Here is a 25,590-nt window from a genome sequence, read left to right on the forward strand (position 1 = left end):
AAACCAATAACAAATGAATAATAAAAAATAGGTAAAATAAAATAATAAAATAATATAAACTTTTTTTTTTATAAATTTTTTTATTAAAACTCTATCTCTTTTCTAAAATAATTTTATGAGATATAGGTAAGGAATTTAATTTAAAAATTGGTGTATCATCAATGATTGTATTTGTTGATGACTTTATCTTGAAATTTAATATCATATTTGAACAAAATAGATAATTGATATCATTTGCTAAATTTTTTCCAACACACTGTCTTTTCCCAACACTATATAAAAGCAATCTTTCCATGTGGCCCTTTGGTTCGCCGATAAAACGGTCTGCTATAAATTGTTGTGGATTCTCCCAATAATCCTCATCCATAAAAATGGATGAGGTTAAAATTGCAACTCTTGAACCCTTTGGAATAAAAATACCACCGATTTCGATATCTTCTTTTGTTTCTCTTGGTGCTGTAGATGTTCCGAGTCTATATCTTATAACTTCGTTAATGACAGAGTTCAAGTAAGGTGTATCTTTATAACGATTCTTTGTTGAAATAAAACTTTTATTAATTGTTGAAAGTTCTTCATATATTTTTTCTTGAACCTCGGGATGATTTGCCATAATTAATAAGAACCACTCCATTAAAATACTTGTTGAATTTAGACCTGCATTTAAGAAATCGAAAATTGGTGCTATTACATTATGTTCAAATTGTTGTTCCTTAGGGTAACTTTCATTTAATAGAATAAGTTCGTCAATGGTATCTCTTGGTGCATTTCTGTCAATGGAGTCCATATGGGGATCTACAAGTTTCTTTTTTATAACACTGTATGATTTTTTTAATATCTTTAAATCTGAGAGCTTGTGATATAAACCAATAAACAAACCAAAAACATTACTATTGAGCAAAGGTTTTCCTTGAGCTTTTGAAACAAAATCAAAGAGCCCTTCTATTAACTCCCAACATTCTGGATCGACCATTGTTTGTTCAAATGGTTCTGATATTTGAAAATATTCATAAAAGATATTCATGATTAAAGGTTTGGTAAATTTCCATGATTTTATTTTATTTCCTATTTGATGATTTGCAAAATGATTAATTGTTTCTTTTATTTTTTCTTCAACATAATATGTTTTTTTACGCAATAAAACATTTGTAGATAATGAAGAAAATGTGTTTCTAGTTGCCTCCCACCTTTTATCTCTTGCCTGTGATAAACCTGAAAAATTGTGAGATAAAACCTGATTGGTATAAATGATTGGTCTATTTAAAAAATTATCACCATTCTTTACCAAAAAATCCCTTGCTGAATCTGGATGTAACAATAAACACATATACTGATCCATAAACCAAAATGCTATTACTTTTTTTTTTGTTAAATCCTTTGTATAATTTGAAATTTCATAAAATGGTTTCATAAAATCACCTAATAAAAAAAAGGTTTAGAATAATTATTTAACAAATTAAAACTATAAAATATCTTACAATTATAAAAATGACCAAATATTGGTATTGCTATCCATGAAGGTCTTATAGGATCATTTTTTGAAAACCTTTTGTTTATATATATCTATGGTAATTGTTAGTTTAATTAATTTTTAATTTGGTACTTAAAATTTTATACTTACAAACCTAAGTATTAATAATATAAAAATAATATATGCCAAAATTATATTTAACCCCATGGTTAATAAAAATTAAACTTCCCTATTTATTTTATATATATATAACATAATATATAAAAAAAAAAAAGTTTAAATATTTAAAATATTAAAAACAAAAGATAAAAAAAGTATAAGATTTAAAAAATGAAGATTATTTATTTGAAAATAATATTAATTATACATAATAAATATTAAGATATTCCCATATAAAAAAATAATGTTAACATAAAAGATAAGCCAAAGTTAAATATTTCTCAAAATATATTGGGAAGATAAATAGGTAGCATATTATTTTATATTAATAAAAAATTAAAGATATTTATTTAAAAATTTTTAATAATATAAAAAACCAATATTAATCTCGCCATACCATTTATATATATTCAAAATATAGCTGAAACCTTTAAGGAAAAATTATTATAATTCAACCTAATAATTTTATTTAAATAAATTTTAGCTGTTGTTTTCTACTGTTTGATACCGATAAAACCATTTCCATTATCATTTTATTATGAGAAACATCTAGATCGAACTTTTCTCCTTCTTTTACAATAACACCATTAATTGATTTAATTTCTGTTGGTTGGCCTCTGATGACATCTTGAAGCATACTTGAATAGTTTTTGGCGGTTTTAAAGGCAATTTCTGATACATATTTAAAAGCTTCGTCGGAATCCTCTCCATATGGCAATTTAATTCCCTTTGCATTACAAACACCGATAGCTTCGTGAATTATTTTTTTCATTAAATTTTTGCTATATTCATTTTCCATTAGAACACCGTTTGGTACACCCAATACTGCTGTTAATGGATTGATAGCTGCATTTGCCACGACTTTACCCCAAACCATACCCTCAACATTGTATGTGATATCTGAATGTACACCTGATTCATTTAAAATTGAATTAAATGTATCCAATGCAATCTTCTCTTCAATTGTACTTGGTTTTGGTAATTGAGACTGTAAAAATGAAGATGATGAGATGAATGTGCCACCAATACCTGTCTGTTTAACTAAACCTGGTGACACAACAATAGCTGCATTACTTGTTACACCCTGCCATACATGATTCTTCAATCCTCTATCACTTAAAGCTGATTCGATTTCTTCTCTATTTCCAATTCCATTTTGTAAGGTTATTACTGCACCATTTGGATTACCGCCAATAATTGTAGCTGCTGTATTTGCTGCTTGTTTAGTTGAATTACTCTTTACCAATACTAATGCTAAATCGGGTGGACCATCCTTTAGTACCTGCATTCCATCCAATGTTGCTCTAATACCTTTAACATTCTCTTCTTTACCATCCAAATTATAAAACTTTAAACCATCTCTATTTATAGCATCCACATGTTCTTTCCAAGAAGATACCATCCAAACATCTGCTATATTTTTTTTTGCTAATTTTGCGCTAAAAAAACTTCCCATTGCACCTGCACCAATTACGGCAATTTTTGGCTTTTTATTACTATTTCCAAAAGACATTTTATCTGGTACTACTAATTGATTTGGTGTAACATTATTTGTATTGTTATTGTTTATATTATTATTTATATTATTATTTATATTATTAATATTATTATTTTTACTATCAATATTATTAACACTATTTTTTATATTACTATTTATATTATTTATATTGCTATTGCTATTAATACTATTCTTTTTTTCTTTTAATAAATTATTTTGACTGATAATATTTTTATTTGTTGATAATACTGAATCATAAAACTCGTTCATTTGTTTATTGTCGTTTATTTTATTTGTATTTAATGTTTGAATTTTTTCCCAATATAACTTTAACTCTGATTCTTTCATAGAGAATGAATGACTTGGTGATGGAAAAGCTCTAGTTTCAATTTCACTTTTAAATGACTTTAATGAATTGTTGATTGTATCTGAAAGGTTAGCATATTGTTTACAAAACTTGGGAACAAAATCGGAATATAACCCCAACATATCGTGATAAACTAAAACTTGGCCACTTGTTCCATTACCAGCACCTATTCCAATCGTTGGAATATCCAATAGTTGTGTAATCGATGATGCAACTGCTTCGGGAACCATTTCTAGAACAATTGCAAAACAACCTGCCTCCTGTAATTCTTTAGCATCCTCTAGTACTGATAAAGCCTCCTCTGATGTTTTACCTTGTAACTTAAATCCACCCAAATTTGATGCGGTTTGTGGTGTTAAACCAATATGGCCAACTACGGGTATACCAGCATTTACAATGGCCCTAATTGTTTCTTTTTGTCTTTTTCCACCCTCTAATTTAATTGCATCAACTCCACCCTCTTTTATTAATCGAATTGCATTTTTGACTCCGTCACTTGGTGATGTCTCAAAGCTACCAAATGGCATATCCCCGACGACAAATGATCTTTTACTACCCTTCATGACTGCCCTGCAGTGATGTATCATCTGATCCATTGTGACATTTGTTGTACCCTTTTCACCCAACATTACCTATTAAAATATTTGATGAAAATATTAGTAAATAAATTTAAAAAAAATTAAAAAATAAATATAAATATATTACCATTCCCAAAGAATCACCCACTAAAATCATATCTATACCAGCCCTATCGACCTCTTTAGAACTACTGACATCATAAGCAGTAACCATTGAAATTGGAACATTATCTTTATACTTCTTTTTAATGTCTAAAATTGTCGTTTTCTTCATATCCCCGACATCCTCTTTTACATGACTTGAAAAAAATAATTTACCACTCTTTTTATTTTCATTATTAAATATTATACTTTTAAAACTACTATTAATATTATTAATATAATTTTTATTTTCATTTTTATTGTTATTGAATGTATATATATCGTTTTTATTGTGTACTATATTACTATTATTTGATATGCTATTGCTATAAAAAGACTGTATAACTATATTACTACTATTATAATTAAATAATTTATTGAGATTTTTTATTGATTTAATATTATGTGAGGGAATCATTTTTTTTTTTTTTTTAGATTATTATTTTAGTTTTATAAAAAATATATTTTTAGTAAAAAATTAAAAAAGAAAATATCAAGACTAAAAAAAAATTAAAAATGATATATTTAAAATTAAAGTAATGTTATAATTTATTAATTAGAAAAATGTACAATTATTACTATTTATAAAATTTAGTGATAACAAATATTTTTTAAAAAAAAAAACACATATAAAAAGTATTGTGTGTTTGTTTGCCTATGTATTATTTGTGTGTGGCGGATAATTTTATTGTTTATTAATTATTTTTTTTAAAAAAAATTAAATTATTTTTTTTTTTTTTTTTGTGTGTAAATTAATATTTATTAATATATATAAAATAATTTTAATAACTATTTATTATAAAAATGGAACAGTTATATGAGAATCTGGAAGAAGGTTTTTTTTTTTTAATTAAAAAATATTTTTTTTTATTTTTTTTTATCCATTTTTTTAAATTATTATTTTTTTAAATAAAAATATAAAAAAAATATTTTAAATTAAAACGATATAAAATTTTTTTTTAATTTCCCACATATTCGCATCAATTTTCTAAATTTGTTAACTTATTGCAAATTTATCGATACTATTGTGCAATTAGCAAGGTTTAAATACTATTCTTAAAAGAGATGGGGTGTACAAAAAATAAATAAAATTTTGTAAAACCAATATGCATCTTTTTAATATATGAATGATGACATTTTTAAAAAAAAATTTTTTATGAACTAACACCATTTTAAAAATAAATTTTTAGATTATTTAATATATCTTTCAATACCCCAGATAAAAAAAATAATTAAATAAATAATTAATTAAATAAAAAATTAATAAATAATAATTAATTTCATCATTTCAATATAAAGAATTATTTATTCATTTAAATAATATAGTTTAAACAATTTTGGAATATTCGGTTAAACAATCCAAATAAATAAATAAACAAATAAATAATAAATAAATTATTAAAAAAAAAAATTTATTTGTATATGTAAATAAATAAATAAATATATAAATATATATAATATTTTTATATATATGTATATTTTAAATATATTTTGTTTTGTTGTTTCTATTATTTTATTTATAGTTTTGTTGATTTGAATATTTAAATAGTTGATCTTTAAAGTTATCGACTGGAGTTTGATGAAGGTATCTTACATTTTGGGAAGTTGATTGTTGTGGTGGAGATTGTGAAATTGGGGTGACTACAATAGGTGAGGATGAAGATGAGGAGGAAGAGGATCTCTTTTTACTTGATAAGCTAAATCTTCTCTTTTTCTTTTCAACTGAATTTGAATTTATAACTTGTTCTAAATGAGATGATTTAGATGAAACTGAGGATAATGGTGTTGATAATGGCTGTGGTGGTATATTAACATCCTCAGTGTCTCTTACTCTATCGAAAATAGGTGATTTATGTTTAATTTTTAATTTTTCTAATTCACTTTGTTGATGTATATTTGTACTCTGATGACTATTATTATTATCTATTTCAATATTACTAAAAGCATTTGATTTATTATTGTTGTTGCTATCATTATTATTATTATTATTATTTATTAATTCGTTTTTATTGTTATCGTTTGGTACTGCTATTTTTTCATTATTGCCTGTTGGTGTTAAAATGGCACCGTTAGTTGCTTTATCTTCACTTATACTAGTTGGTGTGTTTGTATTTGTCTGTATCGATGTTAATAAAATATGGTCATCATTTTCATCAGTTGCTTTATTTCTAGTTTGACCATTATTTTTACCCATAATATTCTTAAATTTCCACATTCTAATTGAACTTGAATAAAATCCTAATGAATCTAAAATTGGGAATAATGCAAATTCCTAATAAAATTACAAAAAAACAAATGATTAGTAAACAAACATTATGGTTTTTAATAGCTATTACTACTATTAATATACATACCAAAACACCGATTAATAATACTATAATATCAACAAAAAAGAATGCATTAAATAATGCAGGAGTAGCATCACCAATATTGGTTGTAAAAATTAATACCACACGAATAGCAACTTCTAATGGTAAAAATGCTACAAATGAAAACTGTAATATTCTAATTCTATTTATTAAAGAACGATTAATAATTGATTTTGAAAAATTTCTTGATACAATAACTAAATATTTAAAATAATAAGAGATAATGGTTAGATATATATGTGCCAATATTTATATTTGAAATATAGTATGTGCTATATTAATAATTACCAAAAAAGAATAAAAATATTACAAAGAATACAGCAAATGCACCAGTACTAATGATTGGTACAGAGCATTTTTGTTCTTTTGAATCATAAACTGTAAATAAATATTGATTTCCTCTTGGCTCTGTTACGTCTGTGGCATCTAATATCAACAATATTAAATGAATGATAACTAAAGGTAATGTGCAAACCAATGACCAAACGTAAACATATGTATTTGGCTCTTGAAACCTAAACCATTTATTTTTAATCATTTCCATACGATGACTACCATTACTACGAAGATTATTTTGTGTATTACTATTTTCTTTATCCTGACTAAAATTATGAAAAATAAATTAGTACCCTTGTTTTATAAAATATAATAATTATAATTATAATAATAATATGCCATAAAGATATTTACTTTGTCTTTGATTTAATTGTAAATAAAAATATTAGAAAGAATAAAGGCTCGGCCAACCCAACTGTAAAAAATACATGTAATGCACAAATAGCTCTAGAGTGCGATTCTTTTACTCCAAATATACCTTCTTTTGAACTCCACAAATACTCGTTACCCAATAACAAAAATATAACCCATATGAATGCTGAACTTGCGATCAATGTTCTTGATTTCCAATACTGATTAAATTCAATGTGTCGATTCTTTGTAATTATAGCTATAACACCAATTAAAAATAACAATACTACCAATGCAACAATAAATTCAATAATACCTAATATCTTGAGCCATTCTTCCATTTTTTTCTTTGTTTTTTATTTTTTCTATTTATTATTTTTTACAATTTTTTTATATATGATTTATATACAATGTGTGTTTTTTTTATTTGAATGTTATACAATCGAATATGTGATGAGGTGATGTGGTGATGAGATTTATATATATATATGTACAATTGTTTGATTTGGTATAGTAATGATTTTTGATACTGATTGAATTATTATCTATTATTATTACTGTTATTACTGTTATTATTATTTATACAACACATTCAAATACTATCAACTATTATATACTTTAAAAATATTTTTTTTTTAAAGTAGTTTTATTTTATAGAAAGATAACATTTAGATTTAAAATATATTTCTTTGAAAATAAAATTAAATAAAAATAACTTATTATCTTTTTTTTTTTTTTTTTTTTTATAATATGAAATTTATGTTTGTGTGTGAAAAAAATTTAAAAAAAATAATAAAAAAAAATTTAAAAAAAAAACAAAAAATTTTTTTTTACTTTACCGTTATGATTTATTTTTAGGTTATTTTTTGATTTTTGTTTATTAAAATACCAAATAATGTATTGTGAATTAATTACCATTTACTTTTTATTTGGATTTAATAATTAAAATTTTAAAAATCATTTAAAATATTTTTAATTTTATAATTAACACACACAAACCATATTTACATATTTATAAAAAAATAGAAATTAAAATTAAAAAAGAAATATCATGAGTTTTATAATAAACTAAAATTATTTATTTGTTTTTTTTTTATGACCTTTTTTAAAAGGAAATATCTATATAATATTTCTTTTTTGTGGTTTAAACGGCTGCTATGGCATCATCGATGTTTATATTGTAACAGTATTGAATAATACCTGTTACTGAAAAAATAGCAAATAAAAGTAGACCATGTGTTTGTTTGATTTTAGGTACGAAATATCCAATACCTGCTGCTGATGCGGCACAAATAGTTAATAATAATAAACTTAATGAATAGGTTGGTGATTCCCATTCAAAACCCTTGACAACACCAAAGAAGCAAAAGATCTGTAATGTATGAAATGAATAATGATTAATAGGCCTATCTTTTTTATATATAATTTATTAAATTAAACTTACACCCATTAATAAAGTTGTTTTTGTAATGGTACCACCAATTAAATTTGAAAATGCAATATTTATACTTTGGGAATTACCTTTTCGAGATAATGAAATGGACTCTAAAATTTCTGGCATTTCAGAGGCTATGGGTGCTAAAAAGAAGGCTAAAAGGATTGGATTAACCTCCCAAGAAGAGGCCAACGATACAATTGAGTCAATGAAAGGTTTACTGAAATAGCAAATTAAAAGACCACCTAAAAATAAATAAAATACACCTTTATAGAGTGGTTCGTCATGCTCTTCCTCCTCTTCTTCATGGTCCTCCTCTTCCTTATTATTGTCAGTGCTATTTGGATCGGCTCCATTTTGATTAATTCCCATTTCAATATCGTCCTCTTTTTTTTCATCCTCTGGTAATTTGTGGAAAAGTGAGTATCCAATAAATACTACATAGTAGAGTACTCCAATACATCCAAAAAATATGTTATAACCAGTTAATAAAATTGCCAATGGTATTATAATTGAACACAGTAAAATTAAACATTGTCTTTTGACTGGTGGTTGTAATTGAACTGTACCTGCTTTTCTCTTTCTTGTACCTAAAACTATACAGCATCCCAATGCAACTGTGCATACCACAATGCTACTACCGCTAACTGCTCCTACTGCAAATCTTGTATTATCGCTACTAAGTGCTGTTATAAAAAAAATTGCCTCTGGCGCTATAGTATAAAAAAATTTTAAATTAATAAAAATACACATTTACATGAATACTTGACTATACATACCAGTATTAAGCCATGCAATAATTAAGCCACCTATAATAGATGCATCATATTTTTTACCTAAAATTTCACCACCTTCACCTATACACCATGAAGCAAACGATAAAAATATAAATGATAAAAATGCTGTCAATACAGGAATCATTTTACACTTTATATTATATTTTTTATCAATATATCTATTTTATGTTTATATATATGGTAGTTATTATTATATCTTATTATGAAAAATAATATAATTTAAATCGAAATTAAAAATTGCTATACTATTTTATTATTTATTATTCTATGTGTATAAATTTGTGCGAGTGTGTGGTGTGTATTTATTTACAAAAATTTTATAAAAAAAAACAATTTTTTTTAAAAATGAAAAAAAAAAAAAAACAATTTGATTTAATATTTGTATATTAATTGATAGTACAATTCTGTAATTATATAAATATAGATAACAAAACTATTTAAATTAATTTTTGACCTAAGGAGTTTTTGAAAACTTTTTTTTTGTGAAATATTTCGTTTGAAAATTTAGATTTTGAAAATATAAAAAAATTAAAAATAAATTATTTTTTTATTTTTTATTTTTTTTTTTTTTTTATATATTAATATAAATAATTTTTATTACCAAAAACTCCATTTATTTCTTTTAATATTTTATTTATTTAATTACAATAATAAAATGCAAAAACGGGATTTAACCCTTTTGCAATCTTTTTTTTTAAAAAAATTATGTAAAAAGGGGTTTTTTATTTTTAATTAGCCCAAATATGGTTTTTTTTAGATATAACCATTCAAAATATAATTTCTTATCATATAATGTTTAAAAAAAAAAAATTATAATTAATTAAAACTTTTAAGTTTTAAAAACCAAATCTTTATTTGATTATGATTTACTAAAGAATTTAATTACTAAATATGACACAATGAATAAAATTAAAACAAAGACTATAATAAGGCAATAGTTTAATGTATCTCTTGTACTTCTTGATGTATAATCTTTTAAATTTTGATTTTGACGATCGATTTTTGAACTGCTAGTATCCATTAATTGATTAAGTTTATCTATTTTTTTATCTTCTTCGTTTAGTTTTCTAGACATATCACTTGAATGGTTTTTTAAATTTTTTGAAAGGCCTAACAACTCTTCTGCAAAATTCTCTTGAAGTTTTCTTTGCTCTTGAGTTCTTTTTTCAAAAGAATCCTCATCTATATCCTCCTCCTCTTCTAAATTTAGAAATTTGCTACCCCTGTCACCCAATAGAGATTTTAACTGAGAGTTTGTATTTTGAAATTTGTTTCTGTATTTTATAGTTGGTGATAATATGGATGCCGTGTTGTTTGGTGATGTTGTTTTTATGTAATTTACTGTAGTAGTTTGTTGTGGTAATGTGTTGTCACTATATGTATTTGAATTTGTATTTCTGAAACTGCTATATTCGTCGCTATTTATATTTGATCCACTACCTCCTGCTGTGGCATAGCCGCTATTATTTGGAATTAATAAATCAATTTTTTTTTGTTCTTGCTTGTTTCTAGTTTTCATAACGGTGTGAATTTCATTCATCTTTTTATTATGTGTTAAATTGCTTGCTTGTAAACGTATTATACTAGGTTTTGTAGAAATTGGTGAATTTAATTTGCCCTTATTAACTAAACCCACTATAACATCAATCTTTCTTGAATATTCATTTAATATCTCTTTAGTTAATTGAAAAGTGTCTTCATTTTCCTGTGGTGTTGTTGATTTAGGTGATGATAGGGGTGAGGATAATGTAACAGCTTGCTTTGCCATTTGAAATGGTGATTGTTGTTGCTGTTGTTGTTGTAATTGTTGTTGTTGCTGTTTAGTTTGTTCAGAATACTTTTCCTCTAACTGCATAAAAAGTGAAAGCATTATAGGTATATATTTCTCTACTGTAAATGTATTGTCGATAACTATAGGCTTCATTTCACCATCCCCATTTGCAACATTAACTCTATCATCTTCTGATATTATCTTTTCACAAGATGTTATTAATCTTTTTAAATTAATTTCAATTTTTTTGGTTTCGCTTATCATTATTTATTATTTATATTGAAAGTATACTATTATTATATTATTATTTATTACTATATTATATTATATCGATATTATGTTGACGGTGTATGATGATTTTTAAATTTAATAAACTAAAATTTTGAAAAAATGAAAAAAAAAAAATTTTATTAAATTTTTAAAAAAAAATAAAAAAATAAAAAAATAATTTAAAAATAAAATTTAAATTAATTTATTATTTTATCGAAAACACATCCATATTTTTTATTTAATTTTAAATTTTCTTTAAGGTTATAAATCAACCTTATTGATATAAATAGTTTTATTTTATATATCTATTTAAATTATAATATCCTTGTTAAAATAATAATTTACCAATCAATTTCGATCCAAATCTTGCTTTTTAGTTTAGTGGTGTGGATTTCCAATGTTACTTCAAGAAAACTAAACTATCAAAAAAAATGGGCAAGTAATTTTATTGGGTGCAATAAATACCCTCTCAATCTTTTCAAATGTTTAGAGACACCAAAACGGTCCAATAATCCCCACTCACAAAAATAGTATAAATAAAAAAAAAATAAAAAAATAAAAAAAACCTCCTATTATCTAAACCTATTTATTTATTTATTTAACCTTTATTTAATTATTTATTTAATTATTTATTTATTTAATTTTTATTCATTTATTATTTATTTATTTTTATTACATTTATTTTATTTAATTATATTATGGGTAACAGCTGCTATAAATAATATAATCATTTTATTTGTTTTAAAACAACACATTTAATTTTTTGGATACTGATTTTACAATAAAGATATTGTGACAATACACTAAATTTAGTTTTATCGAAAAAAATAGATATGTAAAAACTTAATGGTGTGTGAATATATTTTTTTTTAAAGTGGTTTCACACATTGTTCCAATTATTATAATAAATAATGAAAAATAATTGTTTTTAATTAATCAGTTTTACAAAACTGCAAACGATCATTTGGTGATTTAAAAAAATCAAAATAATTAAACGATTATAGAAAACAACAAAAATAACAGTTGGAAAAAAAATAAAAAAAAAATAAAAATAAATAAAAATAAAAATTTAAAAAAAAAAAATTTTAAAATGGGTCGAGGTCCTTGGTGATAAGGCCCCATAAAATATAAATTTTTGGGTTGTTTTTTTTTTACTATCCACTCAACATTCACAAAACTCGACTGAAACTATTTTTAGTTCTTCATAAATAAATTTCATTGGTTATTTTTTTTAAATATATATAATATCAAATATTTTTCAGATTAAAGCTTGTAATGATTGGATGTATCTTTTCATTTTTAAGAAAATCTTTATTTTATCGTTCCTTTGGTGATTATAATGAGAAAGTGGGTGCATTTTTAGCCACTGCAATTAAAAAAAAAATATAGTTATTTTGAAAAAAAAAAAAAAAAAAAAAAAAAGTTTTTTTGATAAAATTGTTTTTTTTTTTTTTCATTTTTTTATTTTTGTCTTGTTCTTTGTATAAATCTGTATTATCTATCCATATAAAAAAAACAAATACATAATTATTATTTAAATTGTTATTGTAAATAATTTTTTTAAAATATATATTTATTTATGTATAACAACAACAACAACTTTTCAATATTATAGATTCAATATATCAAACGAATTTTATAATAAAATAATCAATAATTAATCAATATTAATTTAATAAAATCATTTTAGAAAAAAAAAATTAATAAAAATAATAATTAAAATATAATAATAAATTTGTACAAGTCACCCATTTCGCACGACACATATACTATTCTCCATTAACAGAGTTTTTTTTTTTACTCTATAGCAAAAGTAAGTAATATTAATATATAATGGCTTTTTTTTTTTTTGTTGCAAATATTAAGATTTAGTGGTGTGTAAAAATATATCTTTTTTTATTTTTTATTTTTTATTTTTTTTATTTTTTATCTCAATCATTTTATTATAAAACTCCAAACCTCTGCGGTGCCCTATCTCAAGCACCCACAAAAATCACATTAATATTGTCAAAAAATTACATTAATTTAAAAATTTGACTTATTTTTTTAATGCCAAAAGCAAAATCAAGAAAATAATCGTATTATCGTCCGTATTAATCAAAAAAAAAAAATTTGAAAAAAAAAAAATAATTCAGATATTTTTCCAATCATACATTTAACTATTAATATTTTTGATTTATTTTTTTTTTTTTATTTTTTTTTTGGTGTGGCATTAACACAGTAATGGGGATATGCGCAGTTATTTTTTTTTTTTTATTTTTTTTATTTTTTTTTTTTTTTATTTTTTATTTTTTTTTTATTTTATAATAATAGGTTTTCAACTACTAAAAAAAAACTGAGACCACCAATCAATTTAAATTTAAACTGTTAATTTTTTTTTTTCTTTTATTTTTCATTGTAATAATATCATAATATCATTCTCTATCTTTGTGTATGTGTTAATTAAACATATTTATCTCAATAAACCCCAAAAAAAAAATAAAAAGATATTATAATTTCTTATTTTTTTTTAAGCACATTTTTTTATTTTTTTTTGATTTGTGTGTTTATTTTATTTTTTTTTATAAAAAATAAATAATTTAATAGGCTTTTGCTATTGTTAATAAAGAATAACTAAAATAATAATTATAGTTATTTTTGTATTATTTTTATTTAATTTTTTAATATTTATTTTAGATCTATTAGAAAAAAGTTTAAAATAAAAATAAAAAAAATAAAAATAAAAAAAAAAAAATTTCAAAAAAAAAATTACCGTTTTGCATTACACCTGTCACTTGTTAATCGTTTTTTGTATATAAAATTTTAATTGGATACATATTATTATTTCTTTTGTTGTGTTTACTATTCGTTGTTTTCTTTCATTGTTTAAACGTACTTTTAAATATTTTTTTTTTTTTGTTTTTTATACATTCCTTTTTTTTTTTTTTTTTTTTTTTATTTCTTTGATTTATTTATTTTATATTTTTAATGTACAATAAATAATAAATAGCTAAAATTATAATTGTTTATTAATTCCCTTTTTTTTTAATAAAATAGAATATTAGCGAAATAAAAGATTAAAATTTTAAATAATTTTTTTTTTTTGAAAATAATTATAAATTCATAATTATTAATACCAACAATACACAAACATATATAATAAAATCATTAAACTAATATATAATAATATAATAATATAATAATATAGTATATAATAAATAATATTATATTAAAAAATAATAAAAAATGATAAGCTTAAAAGTTATTTCATTTTTTATAATTTTTTTAATTGTAACACTTTGTAATATAGATTATAATGTACAAGCACAAGAGTCACCAAGACCAATCAGCAGGGATATGACCAGGCCATTTAGAATCGTTGTTTTAGCAACTGGCCCAGCTTCAGATTTAGGTTTTAATAATATGATCAATCAAGGTAGAATTGGTGTTTCAAAAGCATTAAATATCGAAGCATCAGAATACTATGTTGTAACAGGTGAAGAAGTTGATCCATTACTTAGAGATTGGGTTAGAGATAGAACTGTCGATTTTGTTATTTGTTCATCTGTTGAACATTCAACACCATGTTTAAATTTAGCTAAAGAATTTTTAAACACATCCCACACCTATTTCCTTGTTAGAGGTAGTGGTGCTGTAACCAATAACACCATTCAAATCACTTATAATTATGCTTCATCCAATTATATCAGTGGTTATCTTGCCGGTCTCGAATCTAAAACCAAAAAAATTGGTTTCCTTTCCCCAGGTGCTGCTGCTAACAATAATGATTCTTTCGTCTATGCCTTCTGGGTCGGTGCTAAACATGCCGAGCCAAATATCGAGTTTTACTACTACAATATTGGTTCCTATTTAAGTCCAGATGCCACTGTTCGTGCCACCGAAAGTCTTATTAACGATTATAAATGTGATGTCTTGGCTGATACACTTGATGATTTCTCCTTGGGTAACACTGTTATTGACGCTGGTTTAAAAGCTATGGGTACAAACGGTTTCCCACAAAGAACAGTACACGGTGAAAATGTATTATATAGTTATGCCTACAATTGGACCAAGTATTATCTTCCAATTACAAAAAATATTATGTACAATTTAGATCCAATCAATGCTGGTAATCAAATTCCAAACGCCAAATGGTATGCTGATTTCAACTCTAATCCTGATCAAAACTTTTTCGATTTAGATTTCAGTGTTTCAATTTCAAATGATACCAAAAAAGCAGTTCTTACCGAAGTAAAGAATTTAACAGATCACCAAAGAAAGGATCACTACTATTACTGTAACACATATCTTGCCAACTATTCCCTTCCATACAACAAAACAACAGGATGTATTTCTACTGCAGCTTTCTTCTATATCAATGCTCCATTAGAGGGTATGACATATTTGGGTTTATATAATATTTCAATTGACGAGGTAAGTCTAAATATATATTTATAGTTTTTAAAAATTAATATTAATTTTTTTTTTTTTTAAATTTCTTTTTTTTTTCTTACCTTTAGGTCAAACCAAGTCACTCTGTTCAATATTCAATTTCAATTGTATCTGGTATTTTAATGTTAATTGTATTATTAATGATGTTGGGTATCGGTATTTACAAGGATAATCCATCAATTCGTTCAGCTTCACCAATTTTCTTAAACTTTATCTTATTTGGTGGTCTTATTATTTATTTAGGTGGTATTATCTGGGTTAGTCCAGTTTCTACACATCAATGTAATGCCAGATTCTGGTTAGTTACACTCGGTTTTACAACTTTAATTGCTAGTTTAGTAGTTAAAAACGTTAGAATTTGGTTAATTTTCGACAATCCAGAATTAAAAGCAATTAAAATTACCAATTATCAACTTTTCCCATATGTTGGTGCTTTCTTACTTGTTAATGTTCTTTTAATGGGTATCTTAACTGGTGTCGGTGACTTAAGAATGGTTGAAGAAACTGGTATTGATGGAATCGGCAAATACGAATTCATGAAGGTTTGTAAAATGAACAGTCAAGGTGCTGCCACTCTTTACACTATTCTCGGTTACTTTGCAGCTCTTTTATTAGTTGGTGTTTTCGTTTCATGGAAGATTCGTATTGTAGATATCGAAGAGTTCAACGAATCAAGAGCTATTGCAAATACTCTCTATGCCATTAGTTTCTGTCTATTCGTTATCGTGCCACTTATGGTTGCTCCACAAGAAAAACAATCAGAAACCATTATTCTTTGCGTAGCTGGTCTCTTTATTACAACCGCAGCTTTAGCAATTCTTTTCGTTCCTAAATTCTACAGAGTATTCAAATATGGTGTACAAGGTACCAACGACATGTTCAAATCAAAGAAACCATCCAATGTAGCCACAGCTCGTGCTGAAAGTGCAAGCAAAAACTCACAAAGCAGTGGAACAAGAACTAACCGTAGAGGTAATATGATCGATGATTTCTCTGATGATTCTGAATCATCTGTTGCCCCACCACCAGCCAGCGTTCCAGCCACTGGTGTCACTGGTGCTACTATTTTAGCAGAATTCACCGATGATTCTGTATCAGATATCGACGATAACGAAACTGAGCCAATAGAAAATGATAATGAAGATTCACCACCATCATCAGCTCCAACCACCGAAAATAACTAAAACCAATAACAATATTTAATTTTTTTTAACAATATTTAAATAATCATAAAAACAACACCCAAACACTCCCCCCCATATTCACACACACAACAACAATTTTTTTGTAGATTATAAAATATAAAAATATTCACAATCACTTTGCGAACATAAATAAATAAATAATTCTATTATTTATTTTTTTTACATAAAATTTAAAAATAATAAAAATCATTTTTAAAAATCATTTTTAACCATAAAAAATATATATAGTATAAAACAACAAAAAAAAAAAATACTTTAAACACCATTCTATTTAAAATAAAATGTACAATTATAATTAATACCAAAAAAACAATAATTTATACTTGCCTTTTTTAATTTTTTGACTATAATTAAGATGTATTAGTATTAGTAGTTTTAGATATAAAAAATTAAATATATTTTTTTTATGATTTCCAAAAAGAACATATTTTGTGTGATCCACTCCATTTATATTTAATAAATTGAATTACAAGATATAGTTTAAAAATATATATATTTTTTATAAAAATTTATGGTATAGATTTGAATTTATATATTTATATAAATATGTTTACATATTCCAATTTATTTAAATTTTCCAATATTTATAAATAAATAAAAATAATAAATACAAAAAAGATATAATTTATATGAGATAAAATAAACTGTGGATATAAGAAAAAAAATATGAAAAAAAAAAATAAAAAGATAAAAAAAAAAACAAAAATATAAAAAAAAAAAACCAACAACAATACAACAACAGAAATAAAAAGAAAACGAACGATTTTTTAATCATTTTCATCTGTTATTTTTTTTTTAAAATTTTTTTTTTTTAATTATTTATTATTATTTTTTTCTTTTATATTTAAGTGAGCCATAGAAAAATAAAATCAATCCATGAAAGAGATTTTGACCTCGTTTGCTATGGTTGTGCTGTTGTATTTTTCTAAAGGATTGGCCAAGGCCCAATCTGTTTTTTGATTGGATACACTCTGTGATTAGGATATTTTGAATTTTGCTATTAAAAACTATGGTTTTTTTTTTTTTTTAATTTAAAATTTTTTTTTAAATTTTTTTTATTATTTTAATTTTTTTAATTTTTTTTTCACATATTACTTTAATAGCACGATTTTTTAATAACCACCCAAAGAAATTTATTCAGAAAACTCACAAAAATAAAATTCAAAAAAAAAATAAAACTGATAAAAACGATGATTGATGATTGTGTGGTTAATATTGAAGATATTAAATTAAATAATGATAATTTTAATAATAATATAGAGAATAATAATATTGACTATAATGATAATAATAATAATAAAAAAGTTATAGTTTTTACAGGCTCAACAGATGGTATTGGAAGATCTACTTTAGATGTTTTGGTTAAAAATAATAGTAAAGAATTAAAGTTTATTTTACCAGTAAGAAACATAGAAAAGGGTGAAAGGGTTAAAGATGAATTAAAGTTATTAAATCAAGATGCAGATATTACAATTATGAAAATGGATTTGGGGTCATTCGAGTCAATTAGAGGGTTTGTTAGAGAGTTTACTCAATTAGAAATACCATTAGATATATTGGTAAATAATGCAGGTTTGATGGCCACATCATACAGTACTACCATCGATGGTTATGAAACTACATTTGCAGTAAATCATTTAGGCCCATTTCTGTTAACCAATTTATTAATCGACAAATTAAAGCAAAGTGTCCATGGAGGAAATATCGTATTGGTTACATCGGTGATGCATGAAAGAGAGAAATTAGATTTTGATCAACTAAATGTTAAAAAAAGCAATTATTCATATGTTTCTGCCTATGGAAAATCAAAACTATGCAATGTATTGTTTGCCAGAGAGCTACAAAAGAGATTGGACGAGGAAAACCCACATAATAGAGTCAAAGTCAATTATTTGCACCCAGGCTCTGCTAAAACCTCGTTAAGTCGGGATTATGGTTTTTTTGTGAAAAATATTATACTACCAATAATATTATTTTTTATTTCCAATCCATTAAATGAAATGGCCAATAGCTTGGCTGCTTTGTCGTTAAATAAAAATAATGAAAAAGGAAAATACTTTTTTATTAACAAAGAAAAATCGCCATCAGGGTTTGCCAGTGACTTTAACAATTCGAAGAGGTTATATGATGAATCTTTAAAATTAGTTCAATTATAATTATAATAATAGTAATAATAGATGATAATAATTAATTATGTGTACAAAAATGTAAATATCAAAACCACCAACCAATCAAAAAAAAAATAAAAAAAATAAAACAATAATATATTTAAAAAATAAAAATTTTACAATAAACGATTAAAATAATCTGTTCTATTTTCTCTTTTTTTAATCTTGGGCAGCCAAGATTTATCAACCTTTTTTTTTTATAAAAAAAAAAAAAATAAAAAAAATATTTAAAAAAAATAAAAAAAATAAAAAAAATACAAAAGACTATTATTTTTTTTTTAGAAATCATTTTATTGGGCCCAATAAAAAATATTTATTTGCTTAATAACGCGCCTCGTACGAGTCTTTATTTTTTTTTTTAACATTAAATTTTTTTCATTGGCAAAATTTGCATGGGGGTGTCGTGTGTTATTGTTTTATCGTCTTTTGAAATTAATAAAATATTATTAATTATTGTTTTTGTGTGTCTTTGAACCAACGTATCATAGCAAAATAAAAAAGAGGTTATTATTAAATTATTCGACTAGTGCAAAGATTAATTGGATAGGTTCAATCAATCACTTTGATTATGATAATAAAAAAAAAAAAATCTCAAAACTTTAGAATCTATTCGGTTTTTTTTTTTTTTTAATTTTATTTTTTTCATTTTTTTCAGACCATATAATGACCATTTATATAAACACACTAAAATAATGGGCAACACAAGGGTTTAAAAAAGAACCAATTTTTAACTATAAAAATATCTTTTTTTTTTTTTTATGATTGTTTTAAAATTGATTATGAGAAATATATTTTTATTTTTTTTTTTTTATTTTTTTTTTCAAATTTAACCAATCAACATTCGACCAACTACTTCAAATCTTTTCTTTCGTATTTTTTTTATTATTTTTTTAATCCATTATCAACAGTTTTCTTTTAAAATATTAAGGGTTCATATGTGTCGATGATTAAATCAATATTGGGGAGTTTCTCCCAACCATACCATATACTGAAATAAATAAACACCCAAAAAAAAAATTTTTAAAAAATAAAAAAATTATTTGCAATTTTTTTTTTTATTTTTTATTTTGAATCATATGTGTTAACACCTATAGGTAGTTTTTTGTGTAGATCAATCAATTATTATAATAAATATAACAATTGTAATAATAGAAATAATAAAAATATTTTTACAAAAATAAATATTTTTTTATAAAATTTAAAAATAAATTTCATATTTTTAAATACAAATTAATATTTTATTTTCTTTTTTTTTTAAATTTTTGTAATATAATAATAAAATAAATAATAGTAATAATATCAATAAAATAATTGTAAATAATATATATAAAAATAAAATTATTAATATTATATCTACTTCAAAATATATAAAAAAATAAAAAAAAAAAAAAATGGAATTTAAAAAAATATTATTTTCATTTTTTTTTTTATTATGTATAATAGCATTAAATAATGGCGTTTTTGCACAGGAACCAACAAGACCGTTTAGATTAATAGTGCTAGGCTCAGGTCCATTTACTGATTTAGGTTTTAATAATATGGTAAACCAAGGAAGAATCGGTGTTTCTAAGGCTTTAAATATTTCAGATACAGATTTTTATAATATTAAAAGTCAAGATGATATGGATAATTTAGTAGAACCATTAGTAAGAGATGGATTAGTAGATTTTGTAATTTGCTCAAGTTTAGATGTAAAGGATGGTTGCGTATCAATTGCCACTCGTTATGAAAATACTTCAAAAACACAATTTTTACTTAGAGGTAGTTCAAAGGTCACCAAAAACACTATGTCAGTTACTTATAATTTTGCTTCAATAAATTATATTAGTGGTTATTTTGCAGGTCTCCAAACCAAAACAAATAATATTGGTTTCTTATCACCTGGTGTCACTGCTAACAATAATAATGACTCTTTTGTATATGCTTTCTGGGCCGGAGCTAAGCTTGCAAATCCTAAAGTTAACTTTTTTTATTATAATATCGGTTCATATTATAATTATGACAAAACTATCCGTGCCACAAAAGAGTTGATTGAGGTTTATAACTGCGATATCTTGGGTGATACTCTGGATGACTTTACTTTGGGCAATGTTGTTATAGATTCAGGTTTAAGAGCTATTGGTACCAATGGTTTCCCACAAAGAAAGGTCTATGGTGAAAATGTATGGTATGCTTACTCTTATAACTGGACAAAGGCATTCTTACCTTTCACACAAAGAGTAATGAACAATTTAGATCCATCCAAACCACACATCAATAATACAAACTCTTATATGGATTTCAGCTCAAATAAAGAAAATAGTTTTTTCGAATTAGACTTTGCTATTGACGTCTCTGATAATATCAAGCAAGAAATTTTAGATCACGTTTATAATTTAACACAAACTCCAAGAGCTTCACACCCATATTATTGTAACAAATTACTTGCCAATTATTCGCTCCCATACAATAAAACATCAGGTTGCATCTCTGCATCATCTTTCTTTTATATCAATGCACCAGTAGACGGAATGACATATTTGGGTTTATATAACATTTCTTTAAACGAAGTAAGTTTTTTCAGAAAATTTAAATTCATGATTTAATTTTAATATTAATTGTTAATTTTTTTATTTTAGGCTAAATCTTCCCTTTCAGTTCAATATGCTTTTTCAATTGTTTCAGGGCTTTTAATTTTAATGGTTTTGTTTATGATGCTAGGTATCGCACTTTTTAATAAAACTCCTTCAATTCGTTCAGCTTCTCCAATTTTCCTTGGTTTCATTTTAATTGGGGGAATGATTGTATATATTGGAGGTATAGTTTGGGTTAGTCCAGTTTCTACACATCAATGTAATGCCAGATTATGGTTAGTTACACTCGGTTTTACAACTTTAATTGGTTCATTGGTAATTAAAAACGTAAGAATTTGGTTAATTTTCGACAATCCAGAATTAAAAGCAATTAAAATCACCAATTATCAACTCTTCCCATGGGTCGGTGCATTCTTACTCATCAATGTCCTTTTAATGGGTATCTTAACCGGTGTTGGAGACTTAAGAATGGTTGAAGAAACTGGTATCGATGGAATTGGCAAATACGAATTCATGAAGGTTTGTAAAATGAACAGTCAAGGTGCTGCCACTCTTTACACTATTCTCGCTTACTTTGCAGCTCTTTTATTAGTTGGTGTTTTCGTTTCATGGAAGATTCGTATTGTAGATATTCATGAGTTCAACGAATCTAAACCAATTGCAAACACACTCTATGCCATTAGTTTCTGTCTATTCGTTATCGTGCCACTTATGGTTGCTCCACAAGAAAAACAATCAGAAACTATTGTTTTATGTACAGCTGGTCTTTTCATTACTACCGCAGCTTTAGCAATTCTTTTCATACCAAAGTTCTGGAGGGTACTTAGAATTCATAGTGGTGGTGAAAGCTCAAGCGATTTCTTCAGTAAAAAGAAATCATCAAATGTAGCTACAGCACGTGCTGAAAGTGCAAGTAAAGGTTCTCAAGGTAGTGCTAAAAGTTCAGGTAAAGTTAACCGTAGAGGAAATATAGTAGAAGATTTTACTGATGATTCAGAATCATCAGCACATAACCCACCATTAGCAAGCCTCCCACCTCCAGGTGTTTTAGAATTAACAGACGACAGTGCATCCGATATAGAAACCGATGTAATTGAAAATAATGAAAATACCCCACAAAACAACGAAAATGAAATGTATGGTGAATCCTCACCATCATCCCAACCAGATTCATTAACAAACAGTGAAAACCAAGAAAATGATGAAAGTAATCAAAAAAATTAAAATATTTATATAATAATAGCGCATTGTAATTTAGTAGTTAAAAAAAAAAAAAACTATTTTTTAATAATAGAACATATAACATAATAATTCCATTTATAGAATCGATCGAAAAACAATTTAAAAAACTTCATTGTAGAGTTAATTAAATAAATCAAAACAAAAATTAAAAATAAAAAACTAAAAAATATATTTAGTAAAATATAATAGTATTGTTGGGGCAGTTAACTATAGCATTTGCTCCATTTGAAATTAAAAAATAAATTTTTTTTTTTTTTTTATTACATTATTTTTTTATAACAATGAATAGGTTTTTTTAATTATTTAATATAAAATCAAGAAATAGATTTGATCTATTATTTAAAAAAAATGAATTTTATTTGAAGTTCAAATAATAATTTATTTTTTCAATTAAAAAAAAAATTTAATTTTTTTAAACAATTCTTAATTTATTTTTTAAAAACTTTAATAATTTTTTAATTTTATGAAATTTTTTTTTTTTTCAAATTTTAAAAATTAAAACTTTCAAACCACACACACTCGCCCTCAACTTAATATTTTTTTTCATATAATCCAATCATCATATAATTTTTTTTATTTTTTCAACAAACATATATCAATTCAAATATCATAATAATAATTTTTACAAATCAAAGCATATTATTAAAAAATGTTAGCTTTAATTATTATTATATTAATCTTTATTGGTTGCTATCATCTAGAACAATATATTTCCTATAGAAAAACCAAAGTTTATGATAGCGAAATTAAATTTCCTGGTGTTTATTGTGTACTAAAAACAACTCCAAATAAATTAGTACCAGAACCACTAAAACCAATACCAGTACCACCACCACAGCAACAATCACAACAATATCAATATCAACCACAACAGCCACAACAACCACCAAAGCCACAACAACCACAACAGCCACAGCAATCTCCATTCAGTTTTCGTGAAGCTACACCATTAAGTTACATATTTAAAAACGATATTAGGAATCGTGATTATTTATATAAATCTGCTAGCTCACCATTTTTTAGTAAAACTATGGGCCATTCATCACAAGTACCAACTCCACAATGTCAATATCAAGACAAATGGTATAAATCTATGGTTAATCGTTTACCCTTATTTGGTTCAAAAGGACGTCAAACTGAAGTCGTAGCCGCCCAAAAACGTTTAGATGAACGTTTGAAGCTTTACCAATTAAAAAACAATAAGGTGATCCCAGGAGATGGCAATTGCCAAATGCATTCTTTGTCCGATCAAATCTATGGAAATTTAAATCATAGTTCAGAAATCAGAATTGCTATTGTCCAGTGGTTAAGAAAGAATAAAAATTTCTTAATTCAAAATGGTGCAAATTTAAGTCAATTTGCAACTACTAATTGGGAAAATTATTGCAATAACATGGCAAGAGATGGTACCTGGGGTGACCATATAACATTATTTGCTGCAGCCGAAATTTTCAAAGCAAATATTTATATTGTATCATCGGTCGAGTCTCATAATTATTTTATTGAAATTGCACCAACTACTGTTATTGCAAATAAAACTATTTTATTATCCCACCAAGCAGAACTTCATTACGGTTCTTTGAGTAGGGTAGTATCATAATATCAGTTTTCCAATTATAAAGAGCTGCCATACATTCAAGTTTAGATTTTAAGAAAAGTTAAAAGGTAAATATATAAATTTTATTAATAAAATAAATAAACCAAATAAACTAATATTTTTTATTGTATGCATCTATTAGAATTTATTTAGGTATTGGCCAAACCGAAAATATTTATATTTTATTTTTTCATAATTAAATTGAAAATGTATCCAGCATCAAATACATGGAAATTAAATAGAAATGACAATGGTATAAAAGAGTTCTGAAAATTCAATTAAATAGGTAATAGTGCAGGCAATTAGTCTAATGATGGTTCATATAGTGGTTCAAATAATTCAAGTGGTAAGCTTCTAGTGGTAATTCAGGTGGGGTAAAGTAATCAAATTTTTGCAGATATTCGAAACAATTAAAGTTTTAGTTCATCAAGTTTTAAAAAAGATAAAGAGTTGTAAATAGAAATAAAAGAATAAAGAAGAAGTATAATAAATCTATTTAAATAGATATAATAATAATTATAATTAAAATCGAATTCAAATTATAGTCAAAGTCCAGTTTTATATGAGGGTTTTAGATACCTTTCATATGTTTTAAAAGAAATAAAATTAATAAAAAAATCGTTTTATTATATTATATTTATAATTTTTAAATAAATATAATATAAAAATATTTTTAAAAAAATTTTACAGGTCTTTAAATTTATACAAATATGGTAAAAAAAAAAATATCTATTTTTTTTAAATCAAAGGGAGTAAATTATGTGAATAACGAAAATTATAATATCATTATATTTTTATTATTTTTAAACCCTTTTTAATTTTTATTATTTGATT

General features: G+C 24.3%; 9 protein-coding genes across 9 annotated transcripts; 4 read left to right on the forward strand and 5 right to left on the reverse strand.

Moving 5' to 3' along the window:
• Positions 1–70: 70 nt before the first annotated feature.
• On the reverse strand, positions 71–1,349 carry DICPUDRAFT_92221 (uncharacterized protein). Its single transcript, XM_003288989.1, has one exon. The coding sequence runs from the start codon at positions 1,334–1,336 to the stop codon at positions 92–94; it is 1,245 nt and encodes a 414-aa protein (XP_003289037.1). The 5' UTR covers positions 1,337–1,349; the 3' UTR covers positions 71–91.
• A 747-nt stretch (positions 1,350–2,096) lies between these two features.
• Positions 2,097–4,629, reverse strand: DICPUDRAFT_153349 (uncharacterized protein; the record flags this gene model as incomplete). The annotated part of the gene is made up of 2 exons (XM_003288990.1): positions 2,097–4,124; positions 4,267–4,629. The coding sequence occupies 2 exons, from the start codon at positions 4,627–4,629 to the stop codon at positions 2,097–2,099; spliced, it is 2,391 nt and encodes a 796-aa protein (XP_003289038.1).
• A 1,095-nt stretch (positions 4,630–5,724) lies between these two features.
• Positions 5,725–7,608, reverse strand: DICPUDRAFT_153350 (uncharacterized protein; the record flags this gene model as incomplete). The annotated part of the gene is made up of 4 exons (XM_003288991.1): positions 5,725–6,483; positions 6,566–6,777; positions 6,869–7,182; positions 7,271–7,608. 4 exons carry the CDS (start codon positions 7,606–7,608, stop codon positions 5,725–5,727), a joined length of 1,623 nt encoding a protein of 540 aa, XP_003289039.1.
• Positions 7,609–8,411: 803 nt separating this feature from the next.
• DICPUDRAFT_35027 (uncharacterized protein) lies at positions 8,412–9,623 on the reverse strand (the record flags this gene model as incomplete). Its single annotated transcript, XM_003288992.1, has 3 exons — positions 8,412–8,639; positions 8,712–9,415; positions 9,482–9,623. The coding sequence occupies 3 exons, from the start codon at positions 9,621–9,623 to the stop codon at positions 8,412–8,414; spliced, it is 1,074 nt and encodes a 357-aa protein (XP_003289040.1).
• Positions 9,624–10,358: 735 nt separating this feature from the next.
• DICPUDRAFT_153352 (uncharacterized protein) lies at positions 10,359–11,534 on the reverse strand (the record flags this gene model as incomplete). The annotated part of the gene is made up of 1 exon (XM_003288993.1): positions 10,359–11,534. One exon carries the CDS (start codon positions 11,532–11,534, stop codon positions 10,359–10,361), a length of 1,176 nt encoding a protein of 391 aa, XP_003289041.1.
• Positions 11,535–14,876: 3,342 nt separating this feature from the next.
• On the forward strand, positions 14,877–17,155 carry DICPUDRAFT_34997 (uncharacterized protein; the record flags this gene model as incomplete). Its single annotated transcript, XM_003288980.1, has 2 exons — positions 14,877–15,953; positions 16,040–17,155. The coding sequence occupies 2 exons, from the start codon at positions 14,877–14,879 to the stop codon at positions 17,153–17,155; spliced, it is 2,193 nt and encodes a 730-aa protein (XP_003289028.1).
• Positions 17,156–18,366: 1,211 nt separating this feature from the next.
• Positions 18,367–19,332, forward strand: DICPUDRAFT_34999 (uncharacterized protein; the record flags this gene model as incomplete). Its single annotated transcript, XM_003288981.1, has 1 exon — positions 18,367–19,332. The coding sequence occupies one exon, from the start codon at positions 18,367–18,369 to the stop codon at positions 19,330–19,332; it is 966 nt and encodes a 321-aa protein (XP_003289029.1).
• A 1,490-nt stretch (positions 19,333–20,822) lies between these two features.
• On the forward strand, positions 20,823–22,922 carry DICPUDRAFT_15906 (uncharacterized protein; the record flags this gene model as incomplete). Its single annotated transcript, XM_003288982.1, has 2 exons — positions 20,823–21,893; positions 21,963–22,922. Coding segments are annotated over 2 exons (2,031 nt in total), but the record flags the coding sequence as incomplete, so codon positions are not given.
• Positions 22,923–23,808: 886 nt separating this feature from the next.
• DICPUDRAFT_79811 (uncharacterized protein) lies at positions 23,809–24,759 on the forward strand (the record flags this gene model as incomplete). Its single annotated transcript, XM_003288983.1, has 1 exon — positions 23,809–24,759. The coding sequence occupies one exon, from the start codon at positions 23,809–23,811 to the stop codon at positions 24,757–24,759; it is 951 nt and encodes a 316-aa protein (XP_003289031.1).
• Positions 24,760–25,590: the final 831 nt, after the last annotated feature.

The sequence above is a fragment of the Dictyostelium purpureum genome, assembly GCF_000190715.1.
Source record: "Dictyostelium purpureum unplaced genomic scaffold DICPUscaffold_157, whole genome shotgun sequence".
NCBI lineage: Eukaryota > Evosea > Eumycetozoa > Dictyosteliales > Dictyosteliaceae > Dictyostelium > Dictyostelium purpureum.